General features: G+C 37.4%; 1 protein-coding gene across 11 annotated transcripts in view; it reads right to left on the bottom strand.

Annotated features, from left to right (window-relative positions):
• The window catches only part of LOC146330942 (dynamin-2-like), a 37186-nt gene extending 27190 nt beyond the window's left edge, over window positions 1-9996 (bottom strand). For 4 of the 11 annotated variants that reach the window (XM_084711109.1, XM_084711071.1, XM_084711086.1 and 1 more), the window contains exons 1-2: window positions 9558-9995; window positions 637-710 (exon numbers count right to left, since the gene is read on the bottom strand). In XM_084711109.1, coding sequence (XP_084567235.1) covers window positions 637-710; window positions 9558-9718 — 235 coding nt within the window. In that variant the 5' untranslated portion in view covers window positions 9719-9995. Of the gene's footprint in view, window positions 1-636; window positions 711-9557 lie in introns of all 11 variants that reach the window. The other 7 variants (XM_084711101.1, XM_084711117.1, XM_084711078.1 and 4 more) reach the window with 3 other exon arrangements.
• Window positions 9997-18523: the final 8527 nt, after the last annotated feature.

Raw genomic sequence — 18523 nt, 5'->3', positions numbered from 1 at the left:
AGTGTATGAGTTCATATTTTGTTACCTTTGGAACACGGAGTAAATCCATTTTTTTTTTTTTTTTTGACAAATTTCTATTAACTTTGTATAAGATCAGATCAGAGGTTTGGGCAATAGGCTTATCAATAATGCATCAATACTTTTATGATACAATAACTGTATATATCTAATAGTGCAAACATTTACCATGGACAAAAAAATCCAACGTGATTTTTTTTTGCCAAATACCTCAGTATAGATATTGAGATTAGATTGCAGGCATGATTGGTGCTTTTACAAAATATTAACCACAGAGATTTCTGAATAAAAAAATGATAAAAATCATCAGTACTGTGGACATAATGACTAAGTGAGGAAAAAGAAACGAGAATGGCTAGAACAGTCTGTTAAATTAAGAAAATTACATTACTGCAACACAGCCTTTAAAACTAGGAAAAGACAACACTTATGCCATATAACAATGTAATGACTTTCAAAATCTAAGATGGTCTCATGTAATGATATCAATATAACATCGATGTATTGCCCAGCCATAGATTGAACTGTTCGTTTTGGCTACACACACCTGATTCTGTATCTTGGAAAGCCTGAATTTAAGAGCACAAACTGTTTCCCATTCTCATCTATACTACTTGCCTGCTTTACTGTTAACCAGCTGGAGGATGAGAGGACGACGGGTGACGATGCCAGATCCTCTGGGCAAAAAGTCCCTGAGAGAGAGAGAGAGACAGAGATGAAGTTTAATGCACACACTGAGAGACAAAGGCAATGATATGTAAAATCAAATTCAATTCAGTTCAATTTATATGGCCAATGCTGCTGGCAATATTTAGAGATCAGGGTTGATGGCAAATATATAAGACTGATGTCAAAACACCACCACTTTCCCAAAAACTCACAAAGGTGGAGCGCTAACATCGTTTCACAGCAGCCACATTGACAAGGCTGCCTACAGATTAGAGCACAACTGATACTGATATAAGGGAGTAAAACAATTCAGGAGAATTCAAGAATAACTAAACTGCTGTCTAAACAAAAAATACAAAGGCAATGTGCATCATGTAAAAAAAACTTTCGGACATCACGTACGGCACTACTGATATACAGACCAAGATAGCTGTGCCAGGCCAATATCAGGCTAATAATATTGGCTTACCAATATATCAGTCTGGCTCTATTGCAGATGTGTCTGCAGAGATTTTTCGTTTTGCTGATGCCAATTACCTTAAAATGGCAGAGAATCAACTGACTGATTATCTATCACTAATAAGACAAAGAGAAACTGAGAAACTGTTTTTAAAAAACAAATAATTCTTTTAAAGAATATTATATTCTGTATTTTTACAGTGAGAAAATAAAGAATAAATACTAACTGGAAAAGCAATTTCTGAAGAAATTGCGGGTGTGAATGCCTCAAGCTGAAGCCAAACTGCAATGCTGCCTTGAATACAATAAAGTTTTGAATGATTTGAATGTTTGAATGTATGTAGAAAGGCTGACGCCACACTGAATAGCTGCCTGAATGATATAAGAAGGTTTGAATTATGTGATATGTTTGAATGTTTGAGGAAAGGCTCATGGCACACTGAATACCTGCCATGAAAATAAATTAATATTTGAATTTAGTATAATATTTGAATTTTTATTGAAACACTGAAACCACTCTGAATAGCTGCGCTGACAATAAATCAATATTTGAATTATGTAGAATATTTAAATATTAGTTAAAAAGTCAAAGCCACGCTGAATAGCTGCCTTTTTAATGTAATGATATTTGAGTTAGGTAGAATATTTGAATTTTTGTTAGAAAGCTGATGCCACACTGAATAGCTGATATGAAAATACAATAATGTTAGAATTATGTAGAAAATTTGAATGTTTGTTAGAAAGCTGAAAGAAATAAATCTGAAGAAACAACTCAAACTTTAAATTAATTAACAGTTAAAAAAAGACTACAGTCTAAAATGTCCAAGGTGCACACAGAAAGACACAGACAGACAGGCAGAGCAACAGAGAGACACAGACAGACAGTCTTTTTAAACAGTTCATTTCAAACACCTTGACCTGCTTCAGGTGTTATACTGAGAGGCCCTAACTGCTGTTGGTTAAATCAGCCAATCACCTGTGAGCAACAGCACATTAAATTCTAGACAGACAGACACAGGCAGGCATGCAGAGCAACAGACAGAGATTGATAGACAGTCTTTTAAAACTATTAGTTATTTCAAACCTTGAACTGCTTCAGGTGTAATTGTCTCTGCATGAGGTTTTAAGAACTCAGGTCCGTATTCAAATTTGGATGTTCTGTAACACACAGGCGATTGGTCAATTTCAGCCTAACTGCTGTTGTTAATCAGCCAATCGTCTGCAAGCAACGGCACATTCAATTTTAAATACTCCAAACAAAGGCAAAAGTACCACTCAAACTCCAGCTGTTTAACAAACAACCATAATTGCTAGAGCTAAAAACCGCATACAGTGAGCGAGAGGACGAGATGCCGAACGTGAAGGTGCAAATTTTATTTCTGTGGTGTGAAAAATGAGGCCAGTAAGACGATGGAAAAAACTGGAATCATCTGCTTTCTTCCAGAAATGTTGGCTCTCGCTTAACATGGGAGCGAATGGGGCGGCCAGTTGCACTTGTTGCCCTTTTAGACCCCACTCAGCCCAAACTGTTTCGCTTCGGCGGTCACACCTCTGCGACCGGCACAGCTTTTCCTACAAAATCATGTAAAATTTGTGTATGTGGAGCGAACAATGTGGCTGTAGCGGCGAGTTGAAGAGAAAATTTCTGGATGATTTTGCAGCCGCTCTCCACTCTAGCCACTCACCCGCTCTAGCTCTAACGACCGCACGCAATACACACCCATTATGAAGTCTGAGAAGAGATGAAAATTTCATGTTTTTTAAACTGCTGGTGTGGAAAAACTAAAAGAGATATTGAAAATCTGAATTAGTGACTGAAAGTCCACGGCATTGTAAGCGTTTGAGAGTTGGAATGGAGTTTGTACGTGAATGTATGAATTCATGGCAACAGGGTGAAGTCGGGTGAGTTTGAAGGATTTTCTCATTGACTTCCATTATAACCAAGTTTCAGAAAACGGTGAATAATTTTTAAAGTTTGAATGGGATTAAAAAGTTGAAACAAACTTAGAAAGTCAGCAAAATGTTGAATATTTTCCAGTTTGGAGTTTCTAGCTGAAAGTATGAATCACTAGTTACCGTTTGAAAAAAGGTGAAACTGAGATTTTTGAAGATTCCGTAATTCATTTTCAATGGGAAAACTGTTCGGAAAAAACCTGGAATATCTCGGAAAATATGAATGTTAAGGCTTAGAAAACTCATACGGCTCCGGAAAAAATTCAGATGAACGTTGTGACTTGAAATGGTTTGAATCAGTTGAAGTTTGTGGTAGATACATTACAAAGTTTTTGGTGAATGGGATTTAATAGGGATCGGAATTTTAATGTTGAATATTTCGGAAAATATGAATGTTATGGAAAATTGAAGAGGTTTCCAATTGTGTCAGAATAAATCTGAATAAATTTAAATTTGAATGGTTTGAATCGGTTGAAGTATGCTGAAGTTACATGATGACGAAAACACGGCGGAAAAATAATAAAAATTAAGAATTCTGGTAGTAGAAGAACAAAGGGTTTGAATGCTTTCAGCATTCACACCCAATAAAACAAACAGCACGGTGGTGCAGTGGTTAGCACTGCCGCCTCACAGCAAGAAGGTCCTCAGTCCAAAGACATGCATGCTAGGTTAATTGGTGATTCTAAATTGCCCGTAGGTGTGAATGTGAGTGTGAGTGGTTGTCTGTCTATGTGTCAGCCCTGCGATGAACTGGCGACTTGTCCAGGGTGAACCCCGCCTCTCGCGCAATGTCAGCTGGGATAGACTCCAGCAGCCCGCGACCCTTACGGAATAAGCGGTTACAGAAAATTAATGAATTAATGAAAACAAACAGCTAAACACACATTAGTACTGTTCAGTATCTGTGAAACAGTACAGTACTGTAAAATACTGTCTGTCAGGTACAGGCAATCTGTTACAAAAGACGCAGAGCTTCTCAGTACCTGCTGGGAGCTCCTCTTGTCCAGTGTTCCCTTTTGTGCTACATCTAAATCACCCCATCTCTTTCTGGATTATATGTTCTGTAAAAAAAAGTTTTCATTTCAGTGCATATTGTTTAACATATACACCGATACATCTGTGATAGGCCCATATCAGACTGATTTATCGGGGAGGCTCTAATATGATCCAGAAGAAAATAAGCACATCAGCATTTTGTCTTCAAACAATCTGATGGCAAAATACTGAATGAGTGTCAGCTTCTACCAAAATAAGAATGCAAGCTCTTAAATTGAACCCTAGTGCCTGCACATGTACATGTTTGAATTATTGATACAAGGCAAAGATTGACTTACAATCCTATTCATTATAAATAGTGCACAGAGAGAGAAACATGACTCTGTTTCCCCGTCTCATCACGTCCACATTCATCTGGACGGAAACTCCGTTCAATAGAATTGTAATCATGTCCAGGTCACTGGCTACACATCTCTCCAGGCTATGAGTATGTTAGTCTGTCTATCTGCCCATTTGTCTCTCTGTAAGAACAGCAGCATGAAGTGAGTTTCAGTATAAGGTAAGTAGGCCATATAGACACACACACAGAAACAGAAAAGCACACACTTGAACACATGCATACTCATACACCCTGTGCCTGTTGTCCACTGCTGACTGAGCAGTCAGGATGTTGCACAACAGTGATTCCCATCCTCTTTCCTCATCTCTTCCTGTCACTTATGAAAGCACGACATGAATAATACAACAACCAGCAAGACAGTTAATCAATTAAATCACTGAGACATTTATCTCAACCAAACATTCGCTGGTTACAGCTCATCAAATGGGAGGGTTTGCTCCCTTTTTTGGTGTATAATTGTAGAGTGAATACTGTTGGGCTTTGGGCTGTTGGTTGGATTTCAGTTTAGACTTAAGGTAACTTGTGATGGGCTGTTCTTCTTATCTTTTCCACAATATAGTCTAAATCAGTGGTCCCCAACTAGAAACCAGTATCAGTATCAAGGCCTGATATGAACATGGCATTCATTATGTATCGGACTCACAACACCAATCTGCATTCTGATCTAAATTCCACCTCGCCATGTGTTTTTTTATACGTAAACATGACCCGAGCAGTGCAAACTGAGAGTCAAATAGCACTTTTCACTTCTACTCTGCATTAGCATGTAATATATGGTATATGCATTTGAAATTATTATGGTACGATACAGCCAGAGTGAAGAAATGTACTCACCAATAAACCAGGACAAAAATAACAGTTACTAACATTAATACAACAGGATGCCACTACACAAACTTTCCAGACTTAAGTTCCATTTCAGTCTCGAGTAATCATGCTACAACAACTACTACTAGATGGACAGACTAGATATTACATGTTAATTATTTTATATTATTATTTTCATATTATTTCATAAAATGGCCACGATTGACGACTGCATTGTTTTGTTTTGCATTAGTACATACATAATTCAAACATTCATTCAACAATTCATGACAATTTTTTGCACATGCTTAAGTCATGGCTGGCTTCTTGTATTTTATTTAATTAAAAAAGAAAAGCAGAAGCACTTTAGGTTGAAAAGAAAAATGATTTTATATGAACAAAAGTTCTGTACACATCAGATTTCTGATTCAATGAAGGACATTTTTTTCATGTTGTCATTTTTCCGTTTACTTTTCATATACTAAACGATTAATCAATTAATAAATGCACAAAAAAACAATAATGATTAATCGATAATGAAACATCCATTAGTTGTGACACAATTTCCAATATTTCTGGCTTCTGGCCCTTGCTTACATATGAACACAAAAGGGTGATTTCCCCCTAAAAAATTTTTATTCTTAAATAATTGTTAGAAACTGAAGATGATTCTCTTTCGCACCTGACCTGATTTCTGAATCTATTTGATGGTGGTCAACATTGTACTTCTATTTTATTTTTGCTCCCCATCTTGACCAGAACTCCCTGGCAAAATAGACACTGTATCTCAATGGGACATTTCTGGTGACATAAAGGATAAATAAAACAAAATAAATAAATCCATGCAATACTTCAACAAAAGATTATAGAAATATCCAAAGACTGACATTTGCAAAGATGAAAAATGCTGCATTTTTTTCTTTTCTATCCCATTAAGCATCTTGTGACCCCTGAGATTAGTCTTGAACTCCATTGGAGGGGTCCCTACCCCTAGGTTGAGAACCACTGGTCTAGATGATTAAGTGCAGATTGACTAATGATTAAAATGTATGTTAGTTGCTGGTCTAACTGACTAAAGCTCTAAACTAACTAAAACTAAATAAATAACCTGATCTCACAAGCTGTCGGTACACCTCTGCGTGTCAGTGGGCTAATTAAGAAACATGAAAACAGCTAAGTAGCCTTCTGTGAGTATCTGGTACCCAGTGTGTCATATACACATGACAGTGCAGCTGGTGACATCACTGATGACCCCAGCACAAACACATCAATGCCCCTACTGTCTCCCCCAGCCACTGCTTGGGACTCAGAGACAAAAGGCAACAGGAAAAAAAGGAGACGTGGCTGCCTAATCAACATTCCCTATCTCTTGAACAACAAGTGAAATCATTCCAACATGTAGAAGAGTAAAGCCTTCCCTTCTCTGGCCACCTTCGCGTGGAGATAAAATCACAAAGTTGCTACGGATATTTCAGAAGATCAGGCCTTCACGGCAGCAGCACAGCCGAGTCTTTTTCCCCTTTCCTCATGATTAGATTTTCTCCCAAAGCTTGTCTTTTCACTGCAAAACAAAATGACTGTTTCCTACACGGGTATAAGATGAGCACACTCATTCTAACATGTGGCATTAATGTAACAGTTGGTCTGCGGCGATTTGTCATCAAAAAGGGTCCACAACTGCTCATTCAAATTCCTCCAAACTCATTCATCAGCCTCACAAAGACATTCAGCAGTGCAGACAGATGCGCTGCCAGCACAGGCTCAAGGCTTCTTTACTTGTTGAAAATAGGGCTGAACAATCAATCCAAATATTATCAAAATCGCAGTACTACCAGCTGTAACATCCACAATAGCTGCAATTATTGTTGAGAAAGTTAAAAATTTGTCAAAACTAGGGCTGGGTATTGAATTGAGTGAAATAACCCAGTAGCAAGTAGTATTGAAACTTCTCCAGTCATATGATACCTGCATTCAATCCTTTTGTTTTGCTCACAGCCAATCACCACAAGTATTCTACATAAGGAAGTACCTTCAAAAACCTGCGAATGTTGTACTCCATTGGAATCAGTATCACTTAAAGGGAACTGGTAATGGTACCAGTATCATAATTATTTTAAACTATACACAGTGCTTGTCACAACACACCATTATAAATGAAACACTGCAGCCGTACAGAGACGCCTCGGCCTCCAAATCATTCAGTCCCTGCAGTAAGTTCTGATGTTGCAATCGCAACAATTAACGGAAATTCAACCACTCCCCATTAATTCTGCGCAACCTTGCAATTTTTTTTTTACTTCAACTTTTCCACAAATTTGGCCAATCATCATAGCTTCCCACAAGCTCCACCAATCACACGTCTCAATGAACTGACTCCATGTTTTACCATTTACTTTTTGTATTGTGTTTTCCCGAGCACAGAAAAGAACACAAGGTTTGGCATTGTTATCGACATTCATCAGTTCTCTTTGCACTTCAGTATTTTTTAGTTTGAGCTCCAAGATTTTTACAATTTTTGAAATGGGAAGGTTACTTAGCTCCCACAACAAGTAGCCTTAGGATTTTAATGATAGATTTTAATGAATTATAAAAAATAAATCACATTTTATTTACAGTTTTCCCTTGCTCTAGCAATTTCTTTTCATTTTCATTTCCTGCAGCCATGAAACTAAGTATTTTACGAGTCACCAATCCAAGAGGGACTGATCAGATTCTACAGATATGAGTAAGGCTGTGTTGGCAAGAATTTGGCGATATGATTCGTATCACGATACGGGGATTACGATTCAATATACTGCACTGCATCACTGCAACAAACCTTTACATTGAAACTACTGTAACTAAAGTTATTATTACTAGTCATTAAGAATTGATAACTACAAAACTAGGGCCAATACTGGATTTTATCCAATATTAATATTGGGGAGTACAAAGAATTTGGGTGGATTGGAGCCCAAGAGTTGGGGTTCACCCTGGACAAGTCGACAGTTCATTGCAGGGCTGACACATAGAGACAGACAACCACTCACATTCACATTCACTCTGACGGGCAATTTAGAGTTATCAACCTATTATGTTGTGTGTCTTTTGATTGTGGGAGGAAGCCAGAATACCTGGAGAGAATCCACGCGGATATGAGGAGAACATGCAAACTCTGCACAGAAAGGTACTGCCCCCACCACAAACTCCCCAGCCTTCTTGCTGTGAAGCGTCAGTGCTAACCACTGCGCTACAACCACTGCCTACTCTGTGGGCGACACGGTACGATTGATGATACCAGCGGTTAGCACTGGTATCATCAATCATTATAAATAACAACAAATAAAAAGCACAACTAGAGTGAAATATGTATATATTAAATTTGAAGAAGAAGAAGAAAGACAAGAAAAAGGATCAAATACACATGGCATGCTACCAGTAACACTAACAAACATGTTCTATTAAAAAAGTTTTCATATAGGTGCATACTGAGGGTTGATTTTTTGGGGATACTGTTCCCTAGGCAAAATAATCAATACATCCGTACTTTTTCAATGGCACGTTTAAAACAATGTAATACAAACATTTTATAGTATAGACAATATTGTAGTTACAATATATAATGCTTGAAATTTGGCTGGTTGAGTACTTTGGACTTTTTCCTCTCTTTGCCATCATATTGAAACTATCAAATATCATATTTTTATACTTCTATTGTGTCAAAGTTCAAAATTCTGGTATGACAACCATACAGTGTAACTCTCTGATAATTAAACCTGTCAAGTAAAACATTGACCTGACCTGTGTGATATGAGGCCTATAAAGATGTATTTACAATCCCAGCAGTCTCAAGGAGAAACAGCTTCTGTAAATGTTTGACAGAATACGAAGCAGTGACTGCACGGATCAGTCTTCATGATCCAGCTGAGGTTGTTAACCGTGTAGATTTAGGAAGAGCTCTGTACTAAAGTCACTTTTAATCCAACCCCCCTCAGTTTTTCTCTGTTCACAGCTGTTTACTTGCGTAATCTGCGTAATTATGGATCGTGAATAGCCGAGCTCCAAAATGGAAAGAATCCGTTAGAGGAAAAAACGTTAGAAACTGGGAGGCACTGACACACTCAGCGCGTAACCAAATGCTTAGTTGGCGACTTTTACGCAAAAGCTCGGCGTAGTTTGTCATAATAGAACTGCAACAGTCGCTAAGTACAGCCGACAAAGTGTGAGTCATGTTCACAATGTCAGAAGAATCCAAGAGTACATAAACGGTACAAACCTCCCGACGAAATTCTCCAACACGGAGCTCTTCCCTGCGCTCTGGCCACCGACCACCGCTATCTGCGGCAGGTCCAAGTTACAGGTCTGGCCGATGGAGCTGAAGGCGTCCTGGAGCTTGTTGATGAGGGGAATAAGGTCTTCCATTCCCCGGTTTCCCATCGCGGCACCTCGACCAGCGGGTTCTACCCTGCTCTCCTGCCCGGTCAAACAAGAGCCTGAGGGTCCCTCTTCCAGCGAAGCAAAACTTCCTAGATGGCACCGCAGTCTGTCGCAGTCTTTAGGAGTTTATTTCAGTAAAGTACGAAGCAGTTTAAAATCGAGAGTCCTCACTGCGGTCGGAGCGCTGGCGGGGTCATTCACTGGCTGATTGCATGATAAAAAGTAGCCACATTAAACCGAAAACTTCTGTCATCATCCGGTCAGGCGACACCCAGCCTCCGCCGGAGATTAGGACTCCGCCTCAAGTGGCACTCTTCTCTGTCATTGGCCAGCTGGGACGTCTGTCAATGTAAACAGGCATGTCATCATTTTCACAGCACAGTTTTTTGGAATTGCACTTTGGAGTGGGGGGGGGATAAAAGTCTGTTTTTTTAATCCATAATAATAGCTTTAAAAGCACTTATTTTTGTTCATTTTATCTTATACCTGCAAAAAACGAGACGTGTTTCAGCTGCGTCCAATATTTACCTTTCACCAACAGTGGCCAGCTGCCAATACCTTTTCAAACCATGAAAACAATCCGAGATCCAGCTGATAGGTATGTTGTTAATCAGGGTAATATCCTTTCTCTTACTCTTACTCCTTTCCTTCTAGTCAGTATATATGGTCCAAATGAGGATAATCCTAATTTTTTTGGAAAATTTCTTTCTCAAAATGTCCACCTTATGCGGTTTTTATATAATTGGAGGAGACTTTAATTGCACTTTAAATCCAATACTAGATTGTTCTACAGGTTGCGATACCTATAAGGTACAAACTAGAAACTTATTGAAACAGTTCATGGTGGATATACATTTGGTTGAAGTATGGAGAGAACAGAACCCTGACAAAGTAGAATACTCCTGTCATTCAAGTACATGTAGGTCTCCTTCTCGAATTGATTATTTTCTTATTTCAAGGGACCTCTTATCAAAGGTTAAATATTGCTGGTATGACTGCATAGTAATAAGTGGCCATACTGCTATTTCATTAAGTATTCACATAGAGAAATGAACTCATAATATCCCTAATTGGCAGTTTCAAGTATGGTGGTTACAGAACCAAGATTTTGTTGAGTTTGTGGGAGCTAAAATAGATAACTATTTTGAGCTAAACACAGATCAAATTAGCGCCAGCAATAGGTGGGAAGCATTTAAGGCATACATTAGAGGATAAATCATCAGTTATACAAGTTCCAAAACCAAGCAACCACAAAAAAAAAAGAAATAGAGAACCTGGAAAAACAAATTAAATCTTTAGAGACAGATATTAATGAAAGGGATGACACAACAAAACAAAGAGATCTACTACTTCTGAGTGCCAAATATAATAAATGATCTGCTGACAAAGCTGCAAGAAGCTTGATATGGTTGAAACACTCATATTACGACCAAGGGGAGAAAGCTGGGAAGCTTTTGGCATGGCGAATTAAAAAAATACAATCTGACAGAGCAGTTAACAGTATCAGAACTCCTTCAGGAAACTTAACAATAGACCCATTAGAAATTAATAACAGTTTTAGAGAATTTTATCAATGTTTATATAGATCTGAATGCCACCAATCCTCTGAAGAACGAGACACATTTCTTGATCAGTTTCAATTCCCAACACTGACAGAAGATGCAAAAAAGGAATTAGATGTTTAACAATTGGAGAGATTTCACAGGCTATTTTAAAACATTAATAAGTGGAAAAGTGCCAGGGCCTGATGGTCTGCCAATTGAATTTTACAAAACATTTACAAAACATAAGTTTACTTGGATCTGATATAAAAATACTCGTAGCAAAAAGATTAGATCCTTATATCCCACATTTAGTTCATAACGATCAGAATGGTTTTCTGCAAAACCGTCAAGGCTTATAATATGAGAAGAGTCCTTAACATAATTCATGAAAAATCTGACACTAAAGATACAGCAATATTATTGCTGGATTCCTTGCAGGCCTTTGACAGAATAGAATGGCCATACTTATTTAATGTTTTGCCTAGATTTGGATTAGGAAATAACTTTCTTAAATGGATTAAGATTCTATATACAAACCCAACAGCCACTGTCTTAACAAATGGTGTGGTCTCTAGACCAATAATCTTGGAACGATCTACTCGCCAGGGATGCTCTCTGTCACCAATATTATTTTTTTGTTGAATTGTTTGGTCAGTTTTCAGGTTACAGCATCAATAATTCAAAATCAGTATTATTTTTGAATAGAGAAGACAGACTGCAGCCAGTCATAAATTCACCTACCTTGGTGTCAAAATTACCCCCAAAACTGAAACTATCATTCCAACAAATTATGACCCACTTGTGGGGGAAGTGAAGGATACATTAGATCAATGGATGGCAATGCTCATATCAATGACTGGCCGTATAAATGTGATCAAAATGAACATATTACCTAAATTTTTATATCTCTTTCAATCACTCCCTGTACCACTACCCAAATTGTACTTTGATAAACTTAATAGCATTTTTAGTAAATTCATATGGAATAATAAAAAATCCAGACTGAGACTTCGGTTGCTTTACCTGCCTTATGAACGGGGCTACGACTTCCAAACTTAAAATTGTACTACTGTTCTGCTCAGTTACATTCTGCAATATTTTTTTTAAATGGAGAAAGAAATCGATCAATGCGAGAATGAAATTACTGCAATACAATTGGCTAATGAGAACTTACATTACCCCGGTTAAGTTGAACCATTGGTCCCCTGACATCCCAGACACTTGTGTGAAATGTTCAGAAGGAAAGGGGACTCTGTTCCACTGTGTATGGGAGTGTTCAAAATTTCAAGAATACTGGAAAACAGTTGTTAAGACCATATCTGAGATTGTTGGAATGAAGGTACCTTAAGAGGCAAAATTGTGTGAGCTCAGCATATATCCAAAGAACTTTGTTACTAGTTCACAATGAACAACTTTAACAGACTTTGGACTCCTGCAGGCCAGGAGAATGATCGCTCTATCCTGGAGAAAAATGGATATACCTTGGGGTGGGTGAGGGAGATGGCACTGTATGTTGTATTAGAAAAACTGACTTACATAACCAGAGGAAGGGCAGGAGAATTTTCGAAAAAATATGGGAACCTTTATTGGAATTTCTGAGACATTGGGATACATAATTACTATGAAATAGTTGTGTGTGGAGTGTATTTATGTTGTTATTATTCTTCATTTTGTCCTTTTCCCTTTTCTTCCTTTCTTTTTAATTTAAATCCAGTATGTTTTGTTTTATTTTGTCAGTTTTGTTGTTATTCACTGATTTCTTTTTCTTTAAATATGTGTGTTTGTATGTGTGAAAAATGTTAAAAAGACAATAAAAATATTGTCCAAACAAAACAAAAAAAACAAAAAAACAGTGGCCAGTTGCATAAAATTAATTAGGCTAAGATTCCCTAAAATTTCCACTTAATAATGCTTAGGGAAATAATAGCTGCATTAAAGGATTTATGTGGGATGTTGTAAAGGAAACTCTTTATATGATTTATATGATCATTCTTTTGATATCTTTAGAGGAGAAAATTCTCATCTTCTGTCTAGTTTAGCTGTCTTTTTCTTTGTCATTTCTCTTTGTTGTCCATTTTGAAGACACTAGCTAGCACAGGCTAATTGAGTGTGTTAGCCAAGCTAGCTAACAACTGGAAATACTGCTGTCTAGTATGAAGCATAACCATGGTCACTGAAGTGGAAATTTGTTGCATTCTGACTGCTGTGAAAGCCTTAGGCTGGAGATATGTGTTTGCATATGCAAACCTAAGGCCTGTGGCCGTCACTAAACACTCAGAACAGAGTGTGATTTGGATCTCCCAAGAACAAGTTGCCTTTGATTTTTAATGAATTCTACTAAAAGAAAATCCCATCTTTCTTTTGCTATTTTCACTTGGTCCCTCAATTTCATTGCAAAAAATATATCTGCAACATGCATTGTAATTTTTTAGAAAAGCTGCTGTGAAATCAGGCAAAGTTTTTTCCTCACTTTGGTTGCTAATATCTTTTGTGAGTTACTTTAACTAACCCTAAGGGATTCCTCAAGTATAAGAACTTTAACTAACTTTATTTTAAGGAAATTGCCTTTTGTTTCCATTTATGTGCACACAGACCTACACACTGCATCCAGTAAGTATTTGTACCACATAAATTGACTGAAACAGATACTCTATCAGATTGAATAATACAAAATAATAATTTATTGAATTTACAAATTATAGATTTACATAATTGTACTGAAAATAATCTGATGTGTTACTACTACTGCAACTGTCTGCTGTGAACCAACTTTAAATCTCACCATGACACTGTCCTCTACTGTAACCTGTAATGTAGAAGTTTTCAGCTAATAGGATCGTGCTTCATGACAGAGCCACAAATGTTAATGTACTCTTTAAACTATCTCACTCCATCAGTTTACTAACTTACAGCCAGACACGTCACCAAACCTGAGAGCTTACCTGAGAAACTGAGTGTGTCTGTTTGGACTCTTCTGGGATGGTTGTAGAGATGTCTGCTTTCTCTAGATGGCATTTGACTTGTGGTGCTCAAAGTGCCCAATCCCATCCATTTTCTTTCTAGTTGAAAAAACATTGTTCCAGTAGATTTTACTGCAGAAAGAAAGTAGTTCATACATGAAACTACTCATAACAGTGAGCCTCCTGTGCATATGATGCCTTCTAAATGCATTTTCATTGTAAGTTATAGGGGACAGAATCCAGTCTTTATATTCGGATGCTTCCAAAATCATAACCTTTTTAGCCTCATAAACAGAGTACAGTATGAGAGACAACACTGGTCTTCACTGTATCAGAGAAGGTCAGTGGATGTTGAATATGTTTATGAGCTAGAGAGTTCATTACAGTTACAGTCAATCACTGTCTGATCACCAGTTCAACCAGAAGAGGGCGCTGTAGAATAAAACAAGATCAAGGAGTGTTGTCTCTCATGCTAGATGTGCTGCATTTAATATCCTGAATACAGGACTGTTCATCACTCATGAGCTCTAATAGAACATGAAAGAGGTGAATATTTTGTCATTATAAAAAAAAACATTCACAGGAAGGCTTAAAACAGTAGTTTGATTATAACTAATAATTGAATTTTTAAAATGTGGTTGTGTGCCTATGAAATGTAGGATAACCTCAGTATCTTCCCATTTGCTCTGATGGAGCAACTGGAGGTTTACAGACAAATCCAGCAGTTAGTATAAGGTATCAAATAACTGCTTGGCTCATGACTATTTATTATTATACTATTATTATTATGTTACTTCTATACAAGGCAAAATAAATTGTCTCTGATGTACATAAATATTGGCATTAAAAATAGCACTTTTATATTATTTTCAAAATATTTCTTACTGCCAAATTGGCACTAATCAACAGTAACGTTGGCGCTGATGAACTTCAGCATGAATCCAGTAGGTCAGTTTGACCCACTTTTGCATCTAAGAGTTAAGAATTCACACCTTAGTTTACAGTACACTAATAAGATGTAACAACGCTTACTAGACAAAAACTGGTAGTGGTGGTGGCTGTATCTGCACAGACCCTGTCCTCTGCCCGGGTTTCCTTGTTGTTCCTTTTTCTCATTGTTGTCCTTTGCTCAGGAGACTAATCCAAAATAAATCCAAGTGAAAGACGAAATTACTCTCAAACAAGATTTTAATCATCATCTTCAGAGCACATTTACATCAATATTCATACATGTATAGTTCATAATGGGAGAAGACATTGCTGCATGGCCAGGTGGCTGATCAGACAGGCGCTCTTTAGTGAGGTAGGAGATAAGTACAATAAGACAACAAGATCCAGGACATCTTAATTGATATTAAGTCACTCATGGAAAAAAATGGAAAATAATACTACAAATTTATTGTTGTAGCACAGGAAACCAAACAGACCTGCACATATCGAGTCCAAGTCTTCATCAGGGTTTGACAAACACATTATTAGACTGAATTAAATGCCAGAATTAAACCCTCTCCCTATTTTCTCCCTGCATCACAATTCTTCTACTCTTGGGAAATTTTTCACACCTATTTTTCTATTTCATTATCACAACCTATTTCTGGCACTGTACACCGTATAAGGCCTATAACACCAAAAGTCAACTGTTTTTACACAGGCAATAATACAGTTACACCAAAGCAAAATAATTCCTGTTTCTAAAGGAAAAGGGCATCCATTTTGTAAAATCAGCCAGGTCAATTTATAAAATTGCTGTTGCAGTGCTCTTATTTTGTTATTTTCATTCTATAAAAGTTACCAAAATGCTAGAAACAACGTCTCTTTTTGGTTTCAAATCCTCGCTATTTTTGAGGTCTCAAGGTTGGCAAATATGGCCATGGTGACATACTGATTCATAGCCAAACACATACATTTACAACACCCAAACCATGACAACTATAACGGTGAACTGAAGGATATATCAAATTATGAGAAAAACCCGACAAATACTTACAAACACTAATGTTCCACAAATACACCTCTATGCCCCAAAATTTATGAAATCAACTGCATGTACCATTAATGAATTAAATAATCTTTTAATGAAGAAATAATAATGTAGAGAAAAAATAGGCAAGGCTTTATACATATGTACATAAAAGTCTACAATAAAATGTTAACCACAGTTATAATTGTCACATTTTTGGCAGGGGTTATGTATCTTTATGAGGCCCAAGACATTATTCTAACACCCTGTGGGCTATGTACTTGTAAACCACCCACAGCTGGTATTTAATTCATATTGGTGAGATGTTTGTCAGACCCTGATGAAAACTTAGACAAGGTTTGTGCTGGTCTGTTTGTTTGCCTGTGCTCGAAGAACACATCTGTAATATTATTTCATCAGAAGATGGAGTGCTTTAGTTTTTTCCATGGTTGGTTGCACGACTTCCTGGATTTTGTTTTCTTTTTATTCACATCTGTATGTCACGTTATTAGCGACACAGCTATAATAGATGCTATCTAGCTACTTAGCAAACTCATTGTGTCAAAGTATCCATCACTCACAAAAGTTGTTAATTTCTTTTTCTGTATTCTTGGTGAATGAACAGTATGTAAACAGGACAAATGCAAATCCTTTACACAATGTTGCCCTCAGGCTGCACAGCTAGCATCAACAGGTCTGTTCACTAGTTCACAACGTTTTTCCTTAAGGGAACCTTTTTCTATTGAGTAAACTGACCACCCCTGACTAAGTGACATATTTTATGTATATTTCATTTCACATTCAACCAAACAACAGTAGCAGTACAGAACAACCAACAAACTGTACAATAACTCCTCGACAGACTCAGGTAATCCAAGTATTAGCTTTAGCTTACATTAGCCAACAATACTTGTGAAATCTGCAAATGAGAGTCATCATTTGCTTTATTCATGTCTGTATGGAATACAAGACCTCCTTTTGCATTACTAGTTATCATCTTGTTACTCCCACTTTCACACTGTACTCCCGGTACGATACAAGAATGGAAAGCTTGACAGGCATGTAACGAAGGGTCTTTAATTGGTACGTTTAGGCTCCTTTTTTCACAAATTAAGTGTTTTGTCGTCCTGACGTTTAGCCGTTGTTCTATCAGTCCTTTGGTTGTCTCAAACACATACTTTCCTCATGCAAGGCTGTTTAGCAAAGAGCGAGAACTCTGTGACTATATCTTGTGTTCAGGTCTTCATCGTGCCCTATCCTGTAAGATTTTTTTTAACTTCATACCTTAAATAATAATCTAACTTTCAAAATAACCATTTTACATAGTTTTCTGCACAGAAATGAATGAAATGCTGAGATATACTGCTCTACAAAGGCAGAGAGCAGTAACTCCGGAAAAGTCGAAGATGAGAAAAAAGGGTTGTCAAGCTGACTGGTAAGTTGTAACAGAAAGACTATTACTTTATCCCCAATTAATTTATGAAAATGGAAACCTAAGGAAATATGACCAAAGTATCAACAAACAAAACTTGCTTTTTCAGCTTTTCAGCTTCTATTTTTAAAATGATAATAATCATTAACTTGAATTAATTTACACCTTAATAGAGTGACTACACAAAATTTACAAAAGTAAAAAATTTGTCTGGCAGTTACTGCTACTTGGCTAAGCAGACATCAGGCTAGTTAGCTTTTTAGCAAGACTAACATGGCTGGATTTAGCTTCTGCCTTATTTATGTGGGATGACAAACAATTTCTAAGATGTTAATTTGATATATTTATCTCTTTATTTGTTATTTTATGTTACAGTCAGGGGCCTTTAGTCAAGGCTAGTTGTGGCTATCTGTCGCTAACTTTAGCAGGATTTGGCTGTACATTTACCATGCTGTTTTCTTCATAAAAAAGTTCATAGAAATGTTCTATGGCAAAACACGTGTCAACAAGTCAGATTTTGGTTTTAACTAAATAATAGTTAGTTAAATATGTAGTTAATGCATTTTTGTTTTGTGGGGCAGGCCTTCTGTGAAGCTCTGGCGACTCCTAGTGGGGGTTGTGATCCCCAGGTTGGGATTCCGTGGTCTATCTCATGGTCCCCCTGGTTTTGTGAGTGTAGAGTAGAGAGGCTGCCCTGCTGCTGGAGGATGGGAGGCAACCTGCGCACTACCAATGGAGGAGTACTCACAGGTCGAGGAGCCATTTTTAGTTGTGTCAGGAGGTGCCTTCCCATCTGTTGACACACCGACAGAATCCTTCTGGAAATTGACGCTGGCATAGTGGAGCTGGTCTGCGGGAGAGTTGATGGTGGCGCTAATGGATGGAAAAGCACTAGCCTGCTTGTTCCCC

Source organism: Lutjanus erythropterus, chromosome 3, assembly GCF_056507025.1.
Source record: "Lutjanus erythropterus isolate fLutEry1 chromosome 3, fLutEry1.hap2, whole genome shotgun sequence".
NCBI classification, from domain to species: Eukaryota; Metazoa; Chordata; class Actinopteri; order Lutjaniformes; family Lutjanidae; genus Lutjanus; species Lutjanus erythropterus.
The sequence above is the reverse complement of the archived record's forward strand: the minus strand, read 5'-3'. Positions and strand labels throughout refer to the sequence as shown.